At 40.1% G+C, this 16,037-nt stretch overlaps 2 protein-coding genes across 3 annotated transcripts in view; one reads left to right on the top strand and one right to left on the bottom strand.

Moving 5' to 3' along the window:
• Positions 1-514, top strand: part of mrpl11 (mitochondrial ribosomal protein L11) — a 30,594-nt gene extending 30,080 nt beyond the window's left edge. For both annotated transcript variants that reach the window (XR_002019823.2, XM_019115508.2), the window contains exon 6: positions 318-514. Coding sequence is in view for 1 of the 2 variants with exons in the window: in XM_019115508.2 (XP_018971053.1) it covers positions 318-426 (109 nt within the window). In the remaining variant the exon portion in view is untranslated. The remainder of the gene's footprint in view (positions 1-317) is intronic.
• A 9,004-nt stretch (positions 515-9,518) lies between these two features.
• npas4a (neuronal PAS domain protein 4a) lies at positions 9,519-15,487 on the bottom strand. Its single transcript, XM_019115486.2, has 8 exons — positions 14,978-15,487; positions 14,420-14,583; positions 14,172-14,274; positions 13,780-14,086; positions 13,560-13,669; positions 13,184-13,319; positions 11,315-13,086; positions 9,519-11,199 (listed from the first exon to the last, which is right to left on the bottom strand). Exons 1-8 carry the CDS (start codon positions 15,150-15,152, stop codon positions 11,171-11,173), a joined length of 2,796 nt encoding a protein of 931 aa, XP_018971031.1. The 5' UTR covers positions 15,153-15,487; the 3' UTR covers positions 9,519-11,170.
• Positions 15,488-16,037: the final 550 nt, after the last annotated feature.

Below are 16,037 nucleotides of genomic sequence, written 5' to 3'. Positions count from 1 at the left end.
CATGGAGCCATTGAAATTTGGCAACATTTAGACAGGCAAAAAAAGCAGCCTGTTCTGTTTGCAGAGTCTTGTCTTTTCTTAAACCGAACCTCTTTAATAAATGAACCATGTCACTGAGGCATAAATGCCCAGACCCATCATTTGTGCATGAGGGAAGAGCAATGCTCGCCTTGCATTTCAATCGATTGCTAGAAATGTTTGAAATGTAATGTAGATGTATCTGTTGATATGCCTCTAATCTCCGTCTTCTCTGTCTGTTCCTTCTTCTGCCACTCTCACGATGCTCCCCCTCTCCTCTCCTGTCATCCCTCTGTCAGCCTGTCACCAGAAGAGTACGGGGAGTTTCTCCGAGAGCGTGAGGAGAGACTGAAGGCAGAAGCCGAGGCAGCAGCCGCTGAGGCAGCAGCAGCAGTAAAGAAGAAATGAAGAGCTGATGTGTGCTCGAGTTGTTTATCAATACGAAACCCCTCTTCACATGGATGTGTTTTTTCTAATAAAATGCTGCTCATTTGCATCCCAGTGTATTGAAGTGTATTTTTTTTCTCAGTATCTCTCATTGTTGATTCTATCCTGCCTCCCCCACTTTTGTCTTTTCTTTTCTTTTCTCTGCCTCCAACAGCCTTTTTTAGGCCTCTGAGCCACTTTCACCTACTCTTTCTCTCACATCCATTGGCTTACCCATCTCTCCTAACTATCTCTGGGTTTTAGTACAGGGTTTTTTATAGCTGTTGTGTCTTCTGACATCTTTGCTGAAGTAGATTGCCCTTTGGCAACACTGTGACAAAGGCAGATATGCATTGACAAATAAGTTTATTTTTAACACTATACTGTATATATTCAGTATATCGCTTTGGGGTTCTATACATATAGATTTGGGTTCTTTCCAGATTTATTTTTACAATAATTCGCAAGATCCAGGGTAAATACAAATTGACAATACTAGGATGTTTTGCTCTACAAAGTAAATTACACACACCCATACAGAAAAATAATTTTTTTAAGCAGTTCTTTTTAAAAACATATGTTTGTAATACGTAGCTACATAAGACCGATTGGGATGTGAGTGTGTGAAGTTTCCCACACACCTTATTTTATTCATGGATTGAAAAATACCTTTATAAAAACCCATTGGAAAAATCTCAAGGGAATTAGTCTTCTGGGTTTTGACGTCATGGCTGCAGCACTCTATTCGCATACATTAAAAGCTTTAGCCTATAGTACAACCTTTACCTGCATATATACACTCTACTCGCATAAAGTGATATGTAGCATATATTAACTGCTTGATTGCTTATATTGTTGCAAAATGTAAACTATATTATTGCTCAGCTGTTATCTGCTAAATGCAACCAAAAGGTATGAAGATATTAAAGGAATAGTTCACACAAAAATGAAAATCTGCTGAAAATGTACTCACTCTTAGGTCATCCAAGATGTAGTAGTTTGTTTCTTCATTGGAACAGATTCAGAGAAATTTAGCATTACATCACTTGCTCACCAATGGATCCTCTGCAGTAAAAGGGTGCCATCAGAAGGTTTGTTTGTAAGAAACAAATCCAGTATTAAGGCATGTTAACCATCGCATCTGGTCAATATAAGAGTTCATAATCCATAATAATGCTTCCATCAGTGAAAAAGTTTGTTCTCTGTTGTCATCTCACATCAAAATCCACCAACATATTTGTCTACAACTGTTTTGGACTGTTTTCACTTAGAAACGGTGCTTGAGCTTCTATATTTCTCTCCTGATTCAGATGAGACAACCTTTTCCCTAAAGAAATAAATATTATGGCTAGAGGATTTGTATTTTAGTCAGAAGCAATGGTTAAAAATGTCTTGATGGATTTTTTTCTTACAGACTGCTTTTTGCTGCACAAGACATATATTGATGGACAGGAATCTTGTGGATTATTGTGATTTTTATCAGATGTTTAGACTCTCATTCTGACGGCACCCGTTCACTGCAGAGGAACCATTTGTGAAGTGATGCTAAATTTCTCCAGATCTGTTCAGATGAAGAAACAAACTCATCTACATCTTGGATAGCCTGATGGTGAGTAAAATTCACAGCAAAAAATAAATTAAAAATTTTGGGCGAACTATTCCTTTAGATATTATAAACATAAACATCATGATTGTCTGTTGGGATACAGACTTGACTATTGAGATACAGCTTGGGAAAGAAACCTTGGAAGTGTCAGGCTGTGTAGGCAAAGGGAAAATATGTAATGGATGTAATTTGGTCTGTGACTGAGTAGCCCGTCTGACCAAGTGACTTCACAAGCACTGTCAAATCACTTTCCTTAAAGTCAAGTGCATCTGTGATTGTTTTACAAACTCTTGTCGAAAGTGAATGAAGGGCAGAGACTTCTTTTTCAGTGAGTACCGCAGTAGACTCTCTCTGATTTGAACAGGATTGTGGTGACTGCACTTTATCCAGGCTTCAGTGACGGAGTGTTCTCCATGTCGCTGACTGCAATTTCACAAGAACAGAGAAGGACGAGAGATGATAACATAAAGAGGATGTGATTTCTCATATGGCCTCTTGTTTTTTCCCCTGCTTTGAGGCTCATATCAAGCGATGGCTGTTATATTTGGTGTTTGTAAAGGGCAAAAGGCATCAGAATCTGTATCTTATGCATTAGATGAAGCTTGTCAAAGTGCAGAATCTCACATAAGCCCTGTAGTGGTTTAGAGGCAGAGTCTTTTCAAGACACGGTCATGAGGTCATGTAAGATCCGCAGTGCGTTTTTGCTATACAAATGAGATTTGGTGTTATGTAATTCAACCCCTCTTCATTATTATACACCTGTAGTGAACCGCACACTACACTACCTCCTGAATATTGCAGAAAGTCTACAGGACCACTTGGAGAGGGTGCTTGCTGCAGAGCCAAATGGGAGGAGCTGGAGCTCTAGCGCCCCCTCTCTGGATGTAATGGGTGGAGCTAGACACCTAACCACACCCTAACTCCACCCATTAGTTCACACAGAGGTAGAGATGGAGGTCATTTGGCTCTGCAGTGAGCAGTACTTGCAAAAATATAGCACAGACTTTAGTCAGGGAGGCGCCATGTTTCATTTTTGATGAAAATGAGGCTGTGAGAGGTACAGTGTTTAGTGGATTCTTACTGTATTGTAACCCCTTAACAACATGCCAATTATTCAGCTGACAAAACATATTTCTGAAGAAATTTACAGTATAGACAAAAACTCCACAAAACTGTTTCTAAAGGGGTCATGAACTGAGAAACCAAAAGTTCCCTTGATATTTTCACATGTAAGAGGTCACTGTACTATTAAAACATCCTGTAAGTTTCAGAACTCAAAACTTTCTTGTTAGTCTAAAAACAGCTTATATTGAAGCCAGTCTGCCAAAATGACAGGTTGTGGAATGTACTTCTTTGTTATGCGAAGGTGTGACTAAACACCGCCTCAATGGTGTGGATAGTGTCCTGCTTCTACATCACTGCCTGTTTAGCCCCGCCCACCAATTCACGCATGTAGTGTAAATAATGAGAGAGGCCTATTAGAAACTTGCCTTCTTTCTGATTCCAACATTAGGAAAAGTGTATGAACTTATTTTTAATGAAGTTCCATACCACATCAGTAAGAACTTAGTCATTTGTTCCCTTCATTTTATAGCGGGTGCATTTACAAACAATGCACAATTTGACGTGGGATTTTCAGAAAGAACTAAAAGACGATGCTTTGCCGCCTATATTGGATCCGATGTCGCACCACACAAGTGTGAGTAACATGTAGTCACTGTTGCTTCGTCTGTTACAGATCATTTGCTACGTTTCCTATGTCAGTTAATGATTATTTATACGTTTTAACCTAAATCACAGCAGCATCCATCTATGAGGAGTGTAGGCCGCATCACCACCTCGGGTGTGCATTATTTTTCTAATAATTCAACGGCCCGTCGTCAATTATTTCGCTTATACCACGGCTACCATACCTCAAGACATCGATGAGATTATATATTTAAAAGGATTCCTCCGGTTTTTGTACTTAAATCGCTATTGTGATTAGGATTATTTCTTCCGCATCTCACCCAACGCCTCTTTCGCTAGTACCAAAACGTCGTTTTAAAGCTGGGAATTGAGGCTTGAGCCGTTGATAGCATTCTAATGCAGTTATTAATGAAGTTATTAGAAAGAGAGCGAGAGAAACAGAGAAAGAAAGAAAGGGAGAGAGCTTGTCGTCTCTAAACAGCGCTGTTATTACCTCGCTAGTGAGAAATGTCATGTGTATTTACTTTCGGAAAATCGTCTGTCATGTTGTTGTTTTTGTTAGTCCTGTAATTTCCGTTATTTCAGTTTTACTATGCGAAGTGATATGGAACTGTAATGCGGTCAAGAGAGCTGCCTGGAACTACGTTCGCCGTGCGTTTCCCAGAAAATAATTGCACACTCAGAACGTTCGTCAGCCAATCAGATTCAAGCATTCAACGGCCCCGTAGTATAAGCAGTATTGTACAGCCTCGTTTTCATCCGCGTAAATTTCAATATGCAGTCTGTCCAGATTAAGGTATATTTCTTCTCATTTTTTAGTCCATATAAGTATGGAATTGCCTGAAGCATAAAAATTGAACAAGTCTTGTGCATATCAACAGTAGCCAGAGTCCGTGCAAAAGTAAGAATATGCTGCACCACCATGATGAGTAGTTGCCATAATGAATATTTATTTGCGGTCTGGAACTACATGTAAAATTATAGAAAGAATTTAGGCCTACTTGTTGAATCTGAATACCTACATTTGAACAATTTTCTTAGAAATACTAAACATTAGAAGAAGCTTGCTCCACATTAGCTGCATTGATGCTAAGATGCAATTTGAGCTGGAAGATAATGTCTGCTTCACTTCAAAGAACTGCAGAAGAGGATGAGTGTAACCAAATGGGCAGCAATTTGAAGATGGAGACACTCAAGTGAAGACTTCATGGAAAAGGCTTTCCAGGTTAGTTGAATGTTAAAATGAGACCTCATTTACTGAAACTTTCTTTTGGCAACTCTTGCTGCAATTTAGTTAATTGGTTTATTTATTTATTTAGATGTGCTTCAGTTTATTTATAAGGTAGACATTGGAATACGTTGTGTCCTATGATTATTCTGAATACATAGGTTAATGCATTCTTTCTTGCTTTCCTATTTATTTATTTATTTATTTATTTATTATGTGGGTCAAGGGGTTTATATTATTAATTCAGCTTGCTTCATAAAAAAATGATTTTAAAAATCCTGACTGCTCCTTTACTTTTAATTAGCAGTTTGATTAAGTCTCCTCATCTGAATTTATTCTGATACCTATTATACCTTTTGTGTACTGTAGCCTACCTATTGCATTTCTCTCAGCATTTTTTATAAGTCCGCTTTCTCAGCATGAATATGAATCTTTACATGGAAACGTTTTTCATTCCTGTATTTACATATTGTTTTTAATTTTGGCTTTGTTTGCACTGGGTTTCTCACTGGAGAATGAATAATACTTTCACTTTACAATAAGGTCCCATTAGTTAACATTAGTTAATTTATTAACTAACAATAAGCCATACATTTGTTACACTAGCCTATTTATTATTCTTTGTCAGCGTTCGTTAATAAAAGTGCAGTTGTTCCTTTCATGTTAGCTCAGGTCCTTTAAATAATATTAAAATATGTATTATTTAATTTCAAAATGTATTAGTAGGCTACATGTTGAAATGGACAAACTGAAATGAATAAATGCTTTAGAAGTATTTTTCACTGTTAATTTAATAATAACTGTAGTTAATTGATTTTAATAAATGGAGCCTTATTGTAAACCTGCTTTCTTAATGACTAACTCTGAGCCCCTATTTCATTGTAAAGGCTACATTTAATTCTTTGGACTTTGCATTAAATTGCTATTTAATTCGCAGAAGGCTCCTTGAATGTCCACATGGTGGCACTGCATCTTTAAAAACTGTTGCAGGATGCTAATAGACACAGACAATCATTCACTGGTGAGTGTAACTCCCTCCTCTACATCCTTGATGGAGTGTGCTTCGCATATTACTGTGAGCTAAATGTGAGCCTTTAGCCTGAGAATCCAGCTAGATCTGTGTCCCTGTGTGCATATAATTTTCAAAAAGGCCTAACTAGGTGCTTTTGTCTAAAGTCTGAGACAAATTTCTCAGACGCTTCTCCTCTGATCCTGCCTTCTGACTGATCTTCTTCAAGCCCCAGTGAGTGGCTTTTCTTTAATGTGAACTAACCTTTGTCAGCTGCCTCTACTAACTTCAAAAGTCTTTCTGCATAACTAATGCAATCAGTCCTTTTGCTTTTAAAGAGACAAACCAGAGTGTCATCATTATCGTTACATAGCTGTGTTATAGCCTAAATGAAAATCATGCCACCTCACAACTGGTGTAGTGTAATTCATGTTACATGTCATGTCACAATCAAAAAAAGACATATGAAAGGAAGTCACTCTTCTATACGTTTAGAGTGGTCTAGTTCTGAGAAAGTATTAGGTCAACTACTAATCTGTGTGTTCGGTATAAGTTAAGTTCAGGCTTCCACTTTCTAATATGTGTGTATTGTATATTTCCACAAGGGGGCATTTTAGATTCATTGTACTGATATCTTCTCTGTTTGCTATATGGGCCATTCTAAAAAAAACTCATTTAAAAGGCTCTATTTTAGTATTCAAATCTTTGATGTTTACTAAGATCCTTCTATTATCTTTTGAAACCCACGATAATATTTAAAATATTAGCAAGCAAATAAAATCATCATTTATTGGGTACTTTCAATTGGGAGGTGGCTGTGCCGAACGCTAAACCCTAAATTTCAACTTATGAAAATGATGAAATAATTTTAGTATTTTTTTTCCATTGTTGATTTTAAAAGAATCTTTTTGATTCTTTTAAAAACTGAAGTTCAAAAAGTCAACAATTTTTTTTTTTTTTTTTTTTTTTTTTGTAAATTATAAAAATGTATGTAAAAAAAAATAATGTGTCCTGCATTTTTCATGTCACTACCGAAACAGTGTGTAAGTGTTAGTCCATTGGCCAAGACTGATTTTAACTACACCCCTAAATTTATGATTAGGAAATATTCCTGTGTCCCCCTCTCAAGGTGTGAGTAGATAGGCCTCATCATTCTGAGGTAAATGTGTTCAAAAGTCTGAAATATCTGTGTGTAACTTTAAGGAAACTACCGTCACTACCGAACACATTTTTCCTGCAATTAAGCACACTTTTTTGGGAGTTATAAAAACTAAATGTTATGGAATATGTTTACCACTATTCAGAACTGTGCTAGCTAACCATGTGCCAATTAGCATCTTTGAGCTACGTTCAAAAGTATCTAAAATTGTCACTACCAAAACAGTTGCTACCAAAACACTTGGTGGAATTTGGAGTTATCCCATAGAACTGTCACTACCGAAATAGTCACGACCAGTGACAAAAGGGAACACATAATCCTCAAACTTGGGGGAAATACAATTTTAGTACAGTTATGACTTTTTTGTATTTTAGTATGTTTTAGTATGTGACTTAAAATTCTGTAATGTGATGTGGTCGCTACCAAAGCATTACTGTCACTACCGAAAATGTGCAGTCACTACCGAAAAGTGGGATGTTTTGTCAAAAATAAAGTTTACTGAATTATTTAGTGATTAATTTATTATTAATTATTTAATTATTACTGAACTAAGATGTTATATTATTTTTTGTTCAATGTTTATTCAGACTAATGAATCCTTAACTTTGAAATCAGTATGATAAACATTTTGCCCTTTACAAAGAAGAAATTGATTTAAGATACAACAAATCTCATAAAAATGTCAATAAAATAGCAAAAAGAATATATTTACAATGTAGATGTAAGCAAAATCTTAATAAGTTAATATAACCCTTATAATTAAATTATTATTACTGTGTTTCGGTAGTGACGAATTTAGGGAGAGGACAAATATTCCAAAACTTTCTGAAAATACAATATGAGAATAAACTGCACAATTAATAGAAATGTGTACCTTTATTTATATATATTATAGATATTATACAATTTGCATACATAAAATCTTTTTGTAAAAAATACTTTTTTTCAAGACATTTCCAACTCTGACTTTGGACCAGTTCTGTAGAATGGCCCATATACAAAAACATTGTTCGATTCTTGTTTGATTCCTGAATACTTTCTCTCATTTTTTAAAGGGGTGCTATGGACCCAGGGACCATCCACTCAGACAGTCCAATATGAAGAAGTTATATTTTCTAGGTAACGTGTTAGGTCCTACTTTATATGAAGTGGTTTTAACTACTATGTACTTACATTTAAATTAATCATTTGATACAGTGCACTTATTGTATACATGCAAGTTTTTACATTGTACTTATATCTATCTATCTATCTATCTATCTATCTAGTGGCTGTTTAATTTTGTAGTTTTTATTTTACTGTTTTACTGTAGTTTGTATTTAACCATACAACTAAAAATTATAATTTTCAGAAATACGCAGATAGAAAAAAAAAACAGAAAAAAACTGTATTCAGTGATCTTTCTGTACATCGTAAGCATAGATTGTGAAATAAAATATATGGTTTATGGGGTGTAATTTTCTCATTGTTCTAGTTTATGGTTAACAAATGCTGTTATCCTAATTTTAGGATGCTGTATTCTTAGGATTACTACATAGAAGCAATCTATTTGACACCAGATGGTGTAAGAGAGCCAATCTGGGTTTCTGTGACACTGTTTAGTCTCAATAAGCTGCAATGGGGGAGCAATAAGAGGCTGGAACAAAATGTTCAAATGCTGACGCACTGCTCTGTTCTACTCTTTTATGGCAGATGGTTACTATACTTATGATGCTTGATTATATTTAAGCTCCCCAAGGTGCATTGTGTCTAAAAATAGAAGGAAAGAGGGAGAGAGAGAAAAGAGTTAGTGGGGATTGTGCTTTACATAAAAGAGCTAGAATTGGGAGGAGGCTTTGAATCACATATTTTGTCAACTTAACATTGGTTGCTTTAATTGGCTGACTGGGCCTTGTGCGTTGAATTCATAAGCATAGCAACACAGCTCTCCTCTCTCTCTCTCTCCTTATTGGGAAGGATGCTGTGAGGAAAGGGAGGAGGGAACTAAAATTGGTGCCCCTGAGCAGGAAAGCCCATATATGGAGTCTGATAACGCTGTCATGCAACGTCAAAATAGCAGGTACATTGAGTGTGGGCTGAGAGAAAAAGGGGGGGGGGCTACGTGCGTGTGGCATTCAGTACGTGAGTGCGTCAAAGCGTGAAGCTGGTGGTCTGTGTGAGCGCCTCTATGTCAAGTGTGTGCGTCAGTCTGAGTCAGATAGCGTCTCATCGCGAGCGTGCGTCAGTGCTGTTGCTGAGCAGTACGCGCTCCAGGGAAAGAGTGAGGAGAATGCACTGAAAAGAAGGGATACAGCGACAGTGGTGATTGAGGAATGGGAGCGAGGAAAGGACAGTTGTTAGCAAATGTGAAGGCATTGGGAGGAACTAGAAACCGACACATGAGTACTTTTAAGTGCACTTTAATATAAATGCCTCGGTTTTGACGACCAAATACACTTATCAGCGACACAAAAGAACACTGATCCACAATGTCCACTCTTCATAAATAGCATATGTTTTCATCTCATACGATAGAAATGTTTCTGATATGTACAGACCGTTGTTTGTACAAATGTACAAATGATTACAATCTTTAACCGTTCCGCATCATGCCTAGCTAGAGGCACATGCACCAAGCACCCTGTAAATCAGCATACATACAATAAAATACTTTTTTATTTTTAAAACTTAGCATGTAAATAGCTAGAACATAGGAATCAATCCTTTACTTGACCGTAGACAACTCTACGTTAGCATGTCGACACCATGGGAATAGAACCATTCTCAACCCGTGTCGATTAGTAACTGAATAGAAATAGAACCCCATCTGTATTTTCTCACTCATTTTTTAAAACAAAACTTTGCTTCGTTTTTTTAACCCCTCTCAAAAAAGAAGAATCGATCATTCACACAGTCATTGTCACCACTCCACACCGCAAACAGCAAAGTTACGATGTCACCGTGGTATTCACTGAATAAAGGTGCTGTTTCTCTTAGGTCTGCAACCTCTTGATGTGCCAGGCACTCAAGAGTTTAAGCAGATTGCAAGCATTACAAATATTGATGCTGCAAAAGTCCAGTGCAATTCCTTCTAGCCATGCCCATCCGAGTAGCCGGTTGAATGGATTTGTTACTCCGTCACTCAGTAGTAGCTAGAAATAAGTCCAGTAATGTCCGTGCATGCAAAGCCATGCACAATATTTTGTCCTTCTCCCTGGTGGCTTCCGCTGCAGCTTGTGTCCACCGGCCAGTAAGAGAACAATGTAAAAACTTGATTTGTCTTGCACACAAAGTGGAATTTGTTAACATTTGTACATCACATTGAAACACATTTGAAATGATATGTCCAAGAATTGCATTCACAAACTCAAAGCCCAATGTAGTCTAAATTCTGTCATTTATAATACTGTTTCTGACATTACAGTTACTGAGCTGGAAGATTGGAGAGGAAAGGGAATCAGATGTGGGAAACTGATATGCTGATATTGATACTTTTAGAAACTGGTCACTTTTTGAAATAACCAAATATTGATCTATTATGTAAATACTTTCAACACATTGGGCTTTGTGTGTGATGCTGGATGACAAGCACTGAGCTATTAGCTATCTGTTGTTTCTTACTGCAAGCTTTTTTTCATGTCCTCAAAGTTCACAACTGAGTTTTTTCACTACAAGTGAATACAAATGCAAGTCTGTAAGTTGGTTTACACTTACAAAGTCAGAGCTGTAACTCTCTCACATATAAGCTAATGTTACATTATAGCAGAAAACATAAACTGACCATAAATATTCCGATTAGGACTTGTTTAAGACTAGTATATTGCATTGCTACCAAAGGGTTGCACTATTATTAACATAAATGAATGGATAATTAGATGAACAAATTGTGAACATGACAATTTACTCTCAATAGATTTGAGGAAGTTCAAGTCTTTTTTGGCATTATATACATTATGTATATATTTATACAGTTAATTAATATTCACTTTTCAGCAAAAGTAGCTCCATGAAATATGACAATATGCCATACTTAATGAAGTAAGTCACAGACTTATTTTAGAACGGAGGATCACTTCCACTCCCATCTGAAAGACAAAAAGAAGGAACGGGGACAAAATGTTAAAACCAATTAACAGTTACTAACTTTATGACAAAAATAACAACAAAGCAAAATGATCAGAAAAAGTTTCAGCTTCTCACCTTTGTGGAAGCACTGTTGCGGCGCATGACTTTGGAGTTGATACAACTCAGGTTGTTGCCCCAGGCCAGGGGCGATCGAGGCACCTGCCCCAAACATGGGTTCCAGGGCGGCCAGCTCCTCGAGGAGGGACTGGGCGCAGGGCAGGCCGGGCGATGCGGGGCTGACAGGCGACAAAACTGGGGAGGCAAGGGAGGCAGTCAGCTGCAGTGGAGGAGATGTTGGTATGTCCATGAACAGAGGCGATGATGCTTCCTCTGTCTCCATGGCAACTTCGCCTGCCGCCTTCCCATCTGCCATGTTGCCTATGTTGATTGACGACATCATAGCCCCTCGCCCGGCCTCATTGTTACAGTGCGCCGATTGGACGCTACAGAAGTGACCGGTACTCACAGCAGAGACCCCGTTAAAGTGCAAGGGTGGGCACCAGCACTCAGGAGTTGCGGGGGAGGAGGGGGGGCTGGAGTGAAAGGAGGAAGAGGGTGTTGGTGAGAGGGGAGGGGAGGACATGAGGTCCTGCAGAAGGGTCTCCAAGACACTCTCCTCAAACAGAGAGTCATCATCAGGGAAGATGGGCAGGTCCAGGCCTTTCCAGGACTTGAGTGGGTAGAATTCACCCAACAGTGGGATTGAATCAAGTCCCACAGATTCAAGAGATGGAGACTGAGAGCGTTCATAAATGGTGGAAGGAACCAGCTTGGTCAGGAGTGGATCTAGGTAGAAGCCCTCTACTAGTGTGCTGATGTGTTGAGCTAAAAGCGAGATCTCCGTTCTCTCTTTTTCTCTCTCACGTAGTGAGGAGAAGAAGGGTAGACTGGGTTGTTTTCCAGGTGAGGCTTCAGGTGTGAGGAGACCTTCTGGTGGGTAAGGTAGCGGCCCATGGGGGACGTCAACATACAGCGGACCACGGACTTCTGGTAAAGTCATAACTGTGCAGTCACCATCACCTGGACTGTCAGGGGTAGGAGGGAGTTTCTCATAGAGCGACCCACTGCAAGGCTCCACTGGGAACAGGATCTCTGTGGTTGGAGATGTTATAGTGAGTGGCAAAATAGTTGAGAGTGTTGTCGTTGGAGGAGGTGGACTGCCTTGTGGGTTCGTTGGTGCAGATGGAGAAAGAGATGGAGCCATCGTCGTTGTTGCCGTTGCAGTTGGAGCAAGAGGAGGTGGTGAGGTAGCCCCAGTAGGATCAAAGCTAAAATGAGGTTCCCCAAAGGGGAAATTGCTTCCACCTAGTTGAGGTGTGTATGGGGGTGTGCACACAAACTCCTTGGTCTGTTGGGCCTGGGAAGTAGGCACAGGGGGAAGAGGAAGGGGCAAGGCTGGTAGAGGAGGATCTATCTGGAATGCTGGTGGCAGCAGAATATTCTGAGTGAGGAAGTCCAAGTCAGACACTGTTGCAACTGTGACTGGAATGGGAGATGATGCAGAAGCAGGACTGGCCACAGGTTCGCTGGGCTCATGTTGGAAGAAGCTCTCCTCTTCCAAAGAGGAGAGACTGGAACGTGGGCCACTCTCCAGTTGTGCAGGCTCCATTGAGGAGCTGCCACCTTGTTCCTCAGTAGATCCCGCACTGCATGCAGCCATGCTGAAGTCAAATGACTGACCGGAGAGGCCACTGCTTCCTGGTGTAAACACTTGGTCAGGGCTTGAGAGGGTTTCTGGACTCTGTAAGCTTAGGCTTTCTTGTTGAGAAGTGCTTGAGCCCAGCACCAAGGAGAGCTGGGTTTGTTCAGAGCTCAGCTGCTGCCTGACTGACCAAGCCTCTGTTTCACTGTGGCAAAGAGAAAGAGACACAGAATTAATGATATTCTTACTTGTTTCAGCTTTGGTTTTTAGTCTTGTTTTTACAGATGTAGGATGATTCTTACCTGATAATGTAATTGTTACTGACAATAGGGGTTTCCCCAGTTTCCAGCTGCAAGACCATGTAAAGCCAGACCCATGAGTGATCTGCAGTCTCTACACGAACCACCATCTCAGCCCTGCCTTCTCCGCCCTCTCTCACTGTGTGTGGAAAAAAGATTGGTAAGTCAAGACGTTTTCAACTTCTTGTGAGGTTTTATGCTATGTCTTGGCGGGTGGTCAGAAGTGCTTTTTTACAGCAGATGCACATTACTCTGTATCGCTCTCTGTAAGTGTCAAATGTTGTAAGGCAATTGTAAGCTAGAAGAGTGCTCATGCTGGACCTAACCAAGCAAATAAGACTGAATTTTGTGTGTTTAGTCATTCAGGAATGAGACTCACATAGGCTGCAGTGCTGAGCTGAGGCATGTGAAAGATCCTGAGGATGCAGGAAGCTGTACCAAGATTGGGACCGCAGAGCCTCCACATTTAGACCCAAATAAACATTCACACTGAAAGTTGAAAAACAAGGAAAAATGTAAGAAAATTTTTATTTTCTTAAAGCATATATTTATTGGTATGTCACAGTTTTATAAAAAACACCTAAGGCATTTAACCTTACCTGTCTTGTGCTTCCTGAAATCTCATATCACGGCTGTGTTGAGAACGGAAACATGGCAGGAAGAAGCTGCTCTCTAGTGCAGGAGATGAAGGTGTTTCTCTATCCGGGGCAGTTCCACCTCGGGACGTGTGAGGCTCCAAAGGAGTACAGAAACATACCCACACTGGGTTGGAAGTCCAGTAGGATCCTGGGGAAGACTCGTTGGGAGTTTGTGACAGGCAGCGGGCACGGATTAAAACAAGCTTATTGCCTGCACTCTGCCTACGCACTGATTTGGAGGTGTTGAATCTGCAGCGGAACAGACGATCTAAGGAGGAAAGGCATGAAAATAATGAACACTTAGAAATCTGATATGTATTATGTATCTGCGTGGCATTTTTTAAAGATCTTACCTGTGTCAGGTGAAGTTGGAGGGACCAAATTACTCCTCATAATAAAGTGGTCTGCACTGTCTATTATGTCATACACACTGTCCCCTTGAGCGACCAAATCTACCTAAACATTAAAAAAAAAATACACTGTAGGTGAACTTCCTCTTTCATTCATATTGCCTATGAATAGGCTGAAATAACTTGAGATGAAAGGGAGAGAAAGCCTATAAAAATTTAATGAGAATAACTTTTTTGTCTGCTTGACTCACCATTGAGTGTCCGAGTTGCTCTGAGACGCTGTCTGACAGGTACAGTAACTTCCCTTCTCCAGTCAATAGCAGAAGAAAGCCTGGCATCATTTGTACCAACTCATTCAGTTCATGAAATGTAAGGAATCCTGCAGTTTCCTCAGCACTGCTATCTGCAGCTGTATCTGAAAGAAGTAATTTTAAGTCTGAATAAACTATTACATTTCATTTGTAAGAAAAGTGAAAGAAAAGATCATCCATGAATGTGATAGCGCGATTATAATTTCAGAACCATGGACAGCGTTTGTGTTTCAGCACCAAGGAGAGAAATATCGTTTCAAAGCGCGATTTGAACTGCATGTTCTTTTGTATTTTAAAAACAGTTCTCTGTATTTTATACGTATGAGCAGCCCAGATAGTATTTAAAACATAAATTAAAGATGCACCTGTTTGCATCAACTCGCGGCAGCAAGAGCGTAATATAAAGTATTGCCTCAAACTCCGATCTAGGAAGCTTTGAGGATTACTTAAAAGGCTTATATTCGACTGTTTTTGTAAAACAACTGAAATTATATTTACCTTGACTGAAGAAGACAGACTTTCTTGTGTACATGCAAGCCAGCGACATGATATGAAGATAGGAGAGACGAGACTTGTCCGCATCGGAGATGGGCAACAAGTCCTTCAGGTTCCTAATCTCCGTGTTTATCTGGTCTCTTCGAGCTTTCGACGCTCCTTTGGTGGAACGATACATTGTGGTGAATAACGCTGAGGACTCTTTCTGAGCTTCGCTGAAAGGGTTGACTACGTTGCAAGTTGAGAAAAGTGTGAGGCTCCTTCCCAAAATAGTTTAGGCGCGTTCACAGGTGTGTCATCTCAGCACTTGTCCAGAGTACAGCTGCTCTCTTCCTTTCGCCTGCCTCACCCGGGTTTCCCCCCGCGGTTCCGCCACAGCGCCTGGCTCAGGTTGCGGACCGGAGGCTGGATGGATCTTTCCTCCGGGTTGGAGATTGAGTCAGTCGGCTGCTGCTGAAGCCGTCTCTCGCCCAGATATCCGGAGTTCGTAAATCTGGTGGAGTAACATTGCAAGCCGGTAACTTATATAGGCTGGGGCTTCACCAGTGTAGGGGGGCTCCCAACGCGCCAACACCGACGTAAAAAAGAGCGCAAGGGGAGGGGGGATGGAGTAAAAGGGGGCCGGGGGGGATTTATACGTTTCATATCAGTGTAAGCAATGCTGAAACTCACTCGTTTCACCCCTCCCATTCCGCGCGCTCTGACTCTGCTCCGACGTCAGCATCCCCTCTCTCCTTTGATGACGTTGGCTTGAAATCGGGAGCTCCGGCGACGCACAAAGCCTGATTTGGACAAAACCGAGCAATGGGCGGGGACAGAGAGTGAAACGTAGACGGAGTCACCGCACTCCGGTGTATAGACGTGTACAGAGAAGGGGGGTTCTGTTTCTGAGCTGCATACGAACGAGATAGAGAAGCACTCTCCCCCAATCATCTTGTGTGCCATGCTGATTGCCTCCAACCAACCGAGTTCAGATATGATTCAGAAAATGTTTTCTGTCTTGTATTCCAATGTCTTGCACTGCATGTTTATGCATGGATGCAGACAGGGTTTGCATGGAAGC

The sequence above is a fragment of the Cyprinus carpio genome, chromosome B14 (genome assembly GCF_018340385.1).
Source record: "Cyprinus carpio isolate SPL01 chromosome B14, ASM1834038v1, whole genome shotgun sequence".
NCBI lineage: Eukaryota > Metazoa > Chordata > Actinopteri > Cypriniformes > Cyprinidae > Cyprinus > Cyprinus carpio.
The sequence above is the reverse complement of the archived record's forward strand: the minus strand, read 5'-3'. Positions and strand labels throughout refer to the sequence as shown.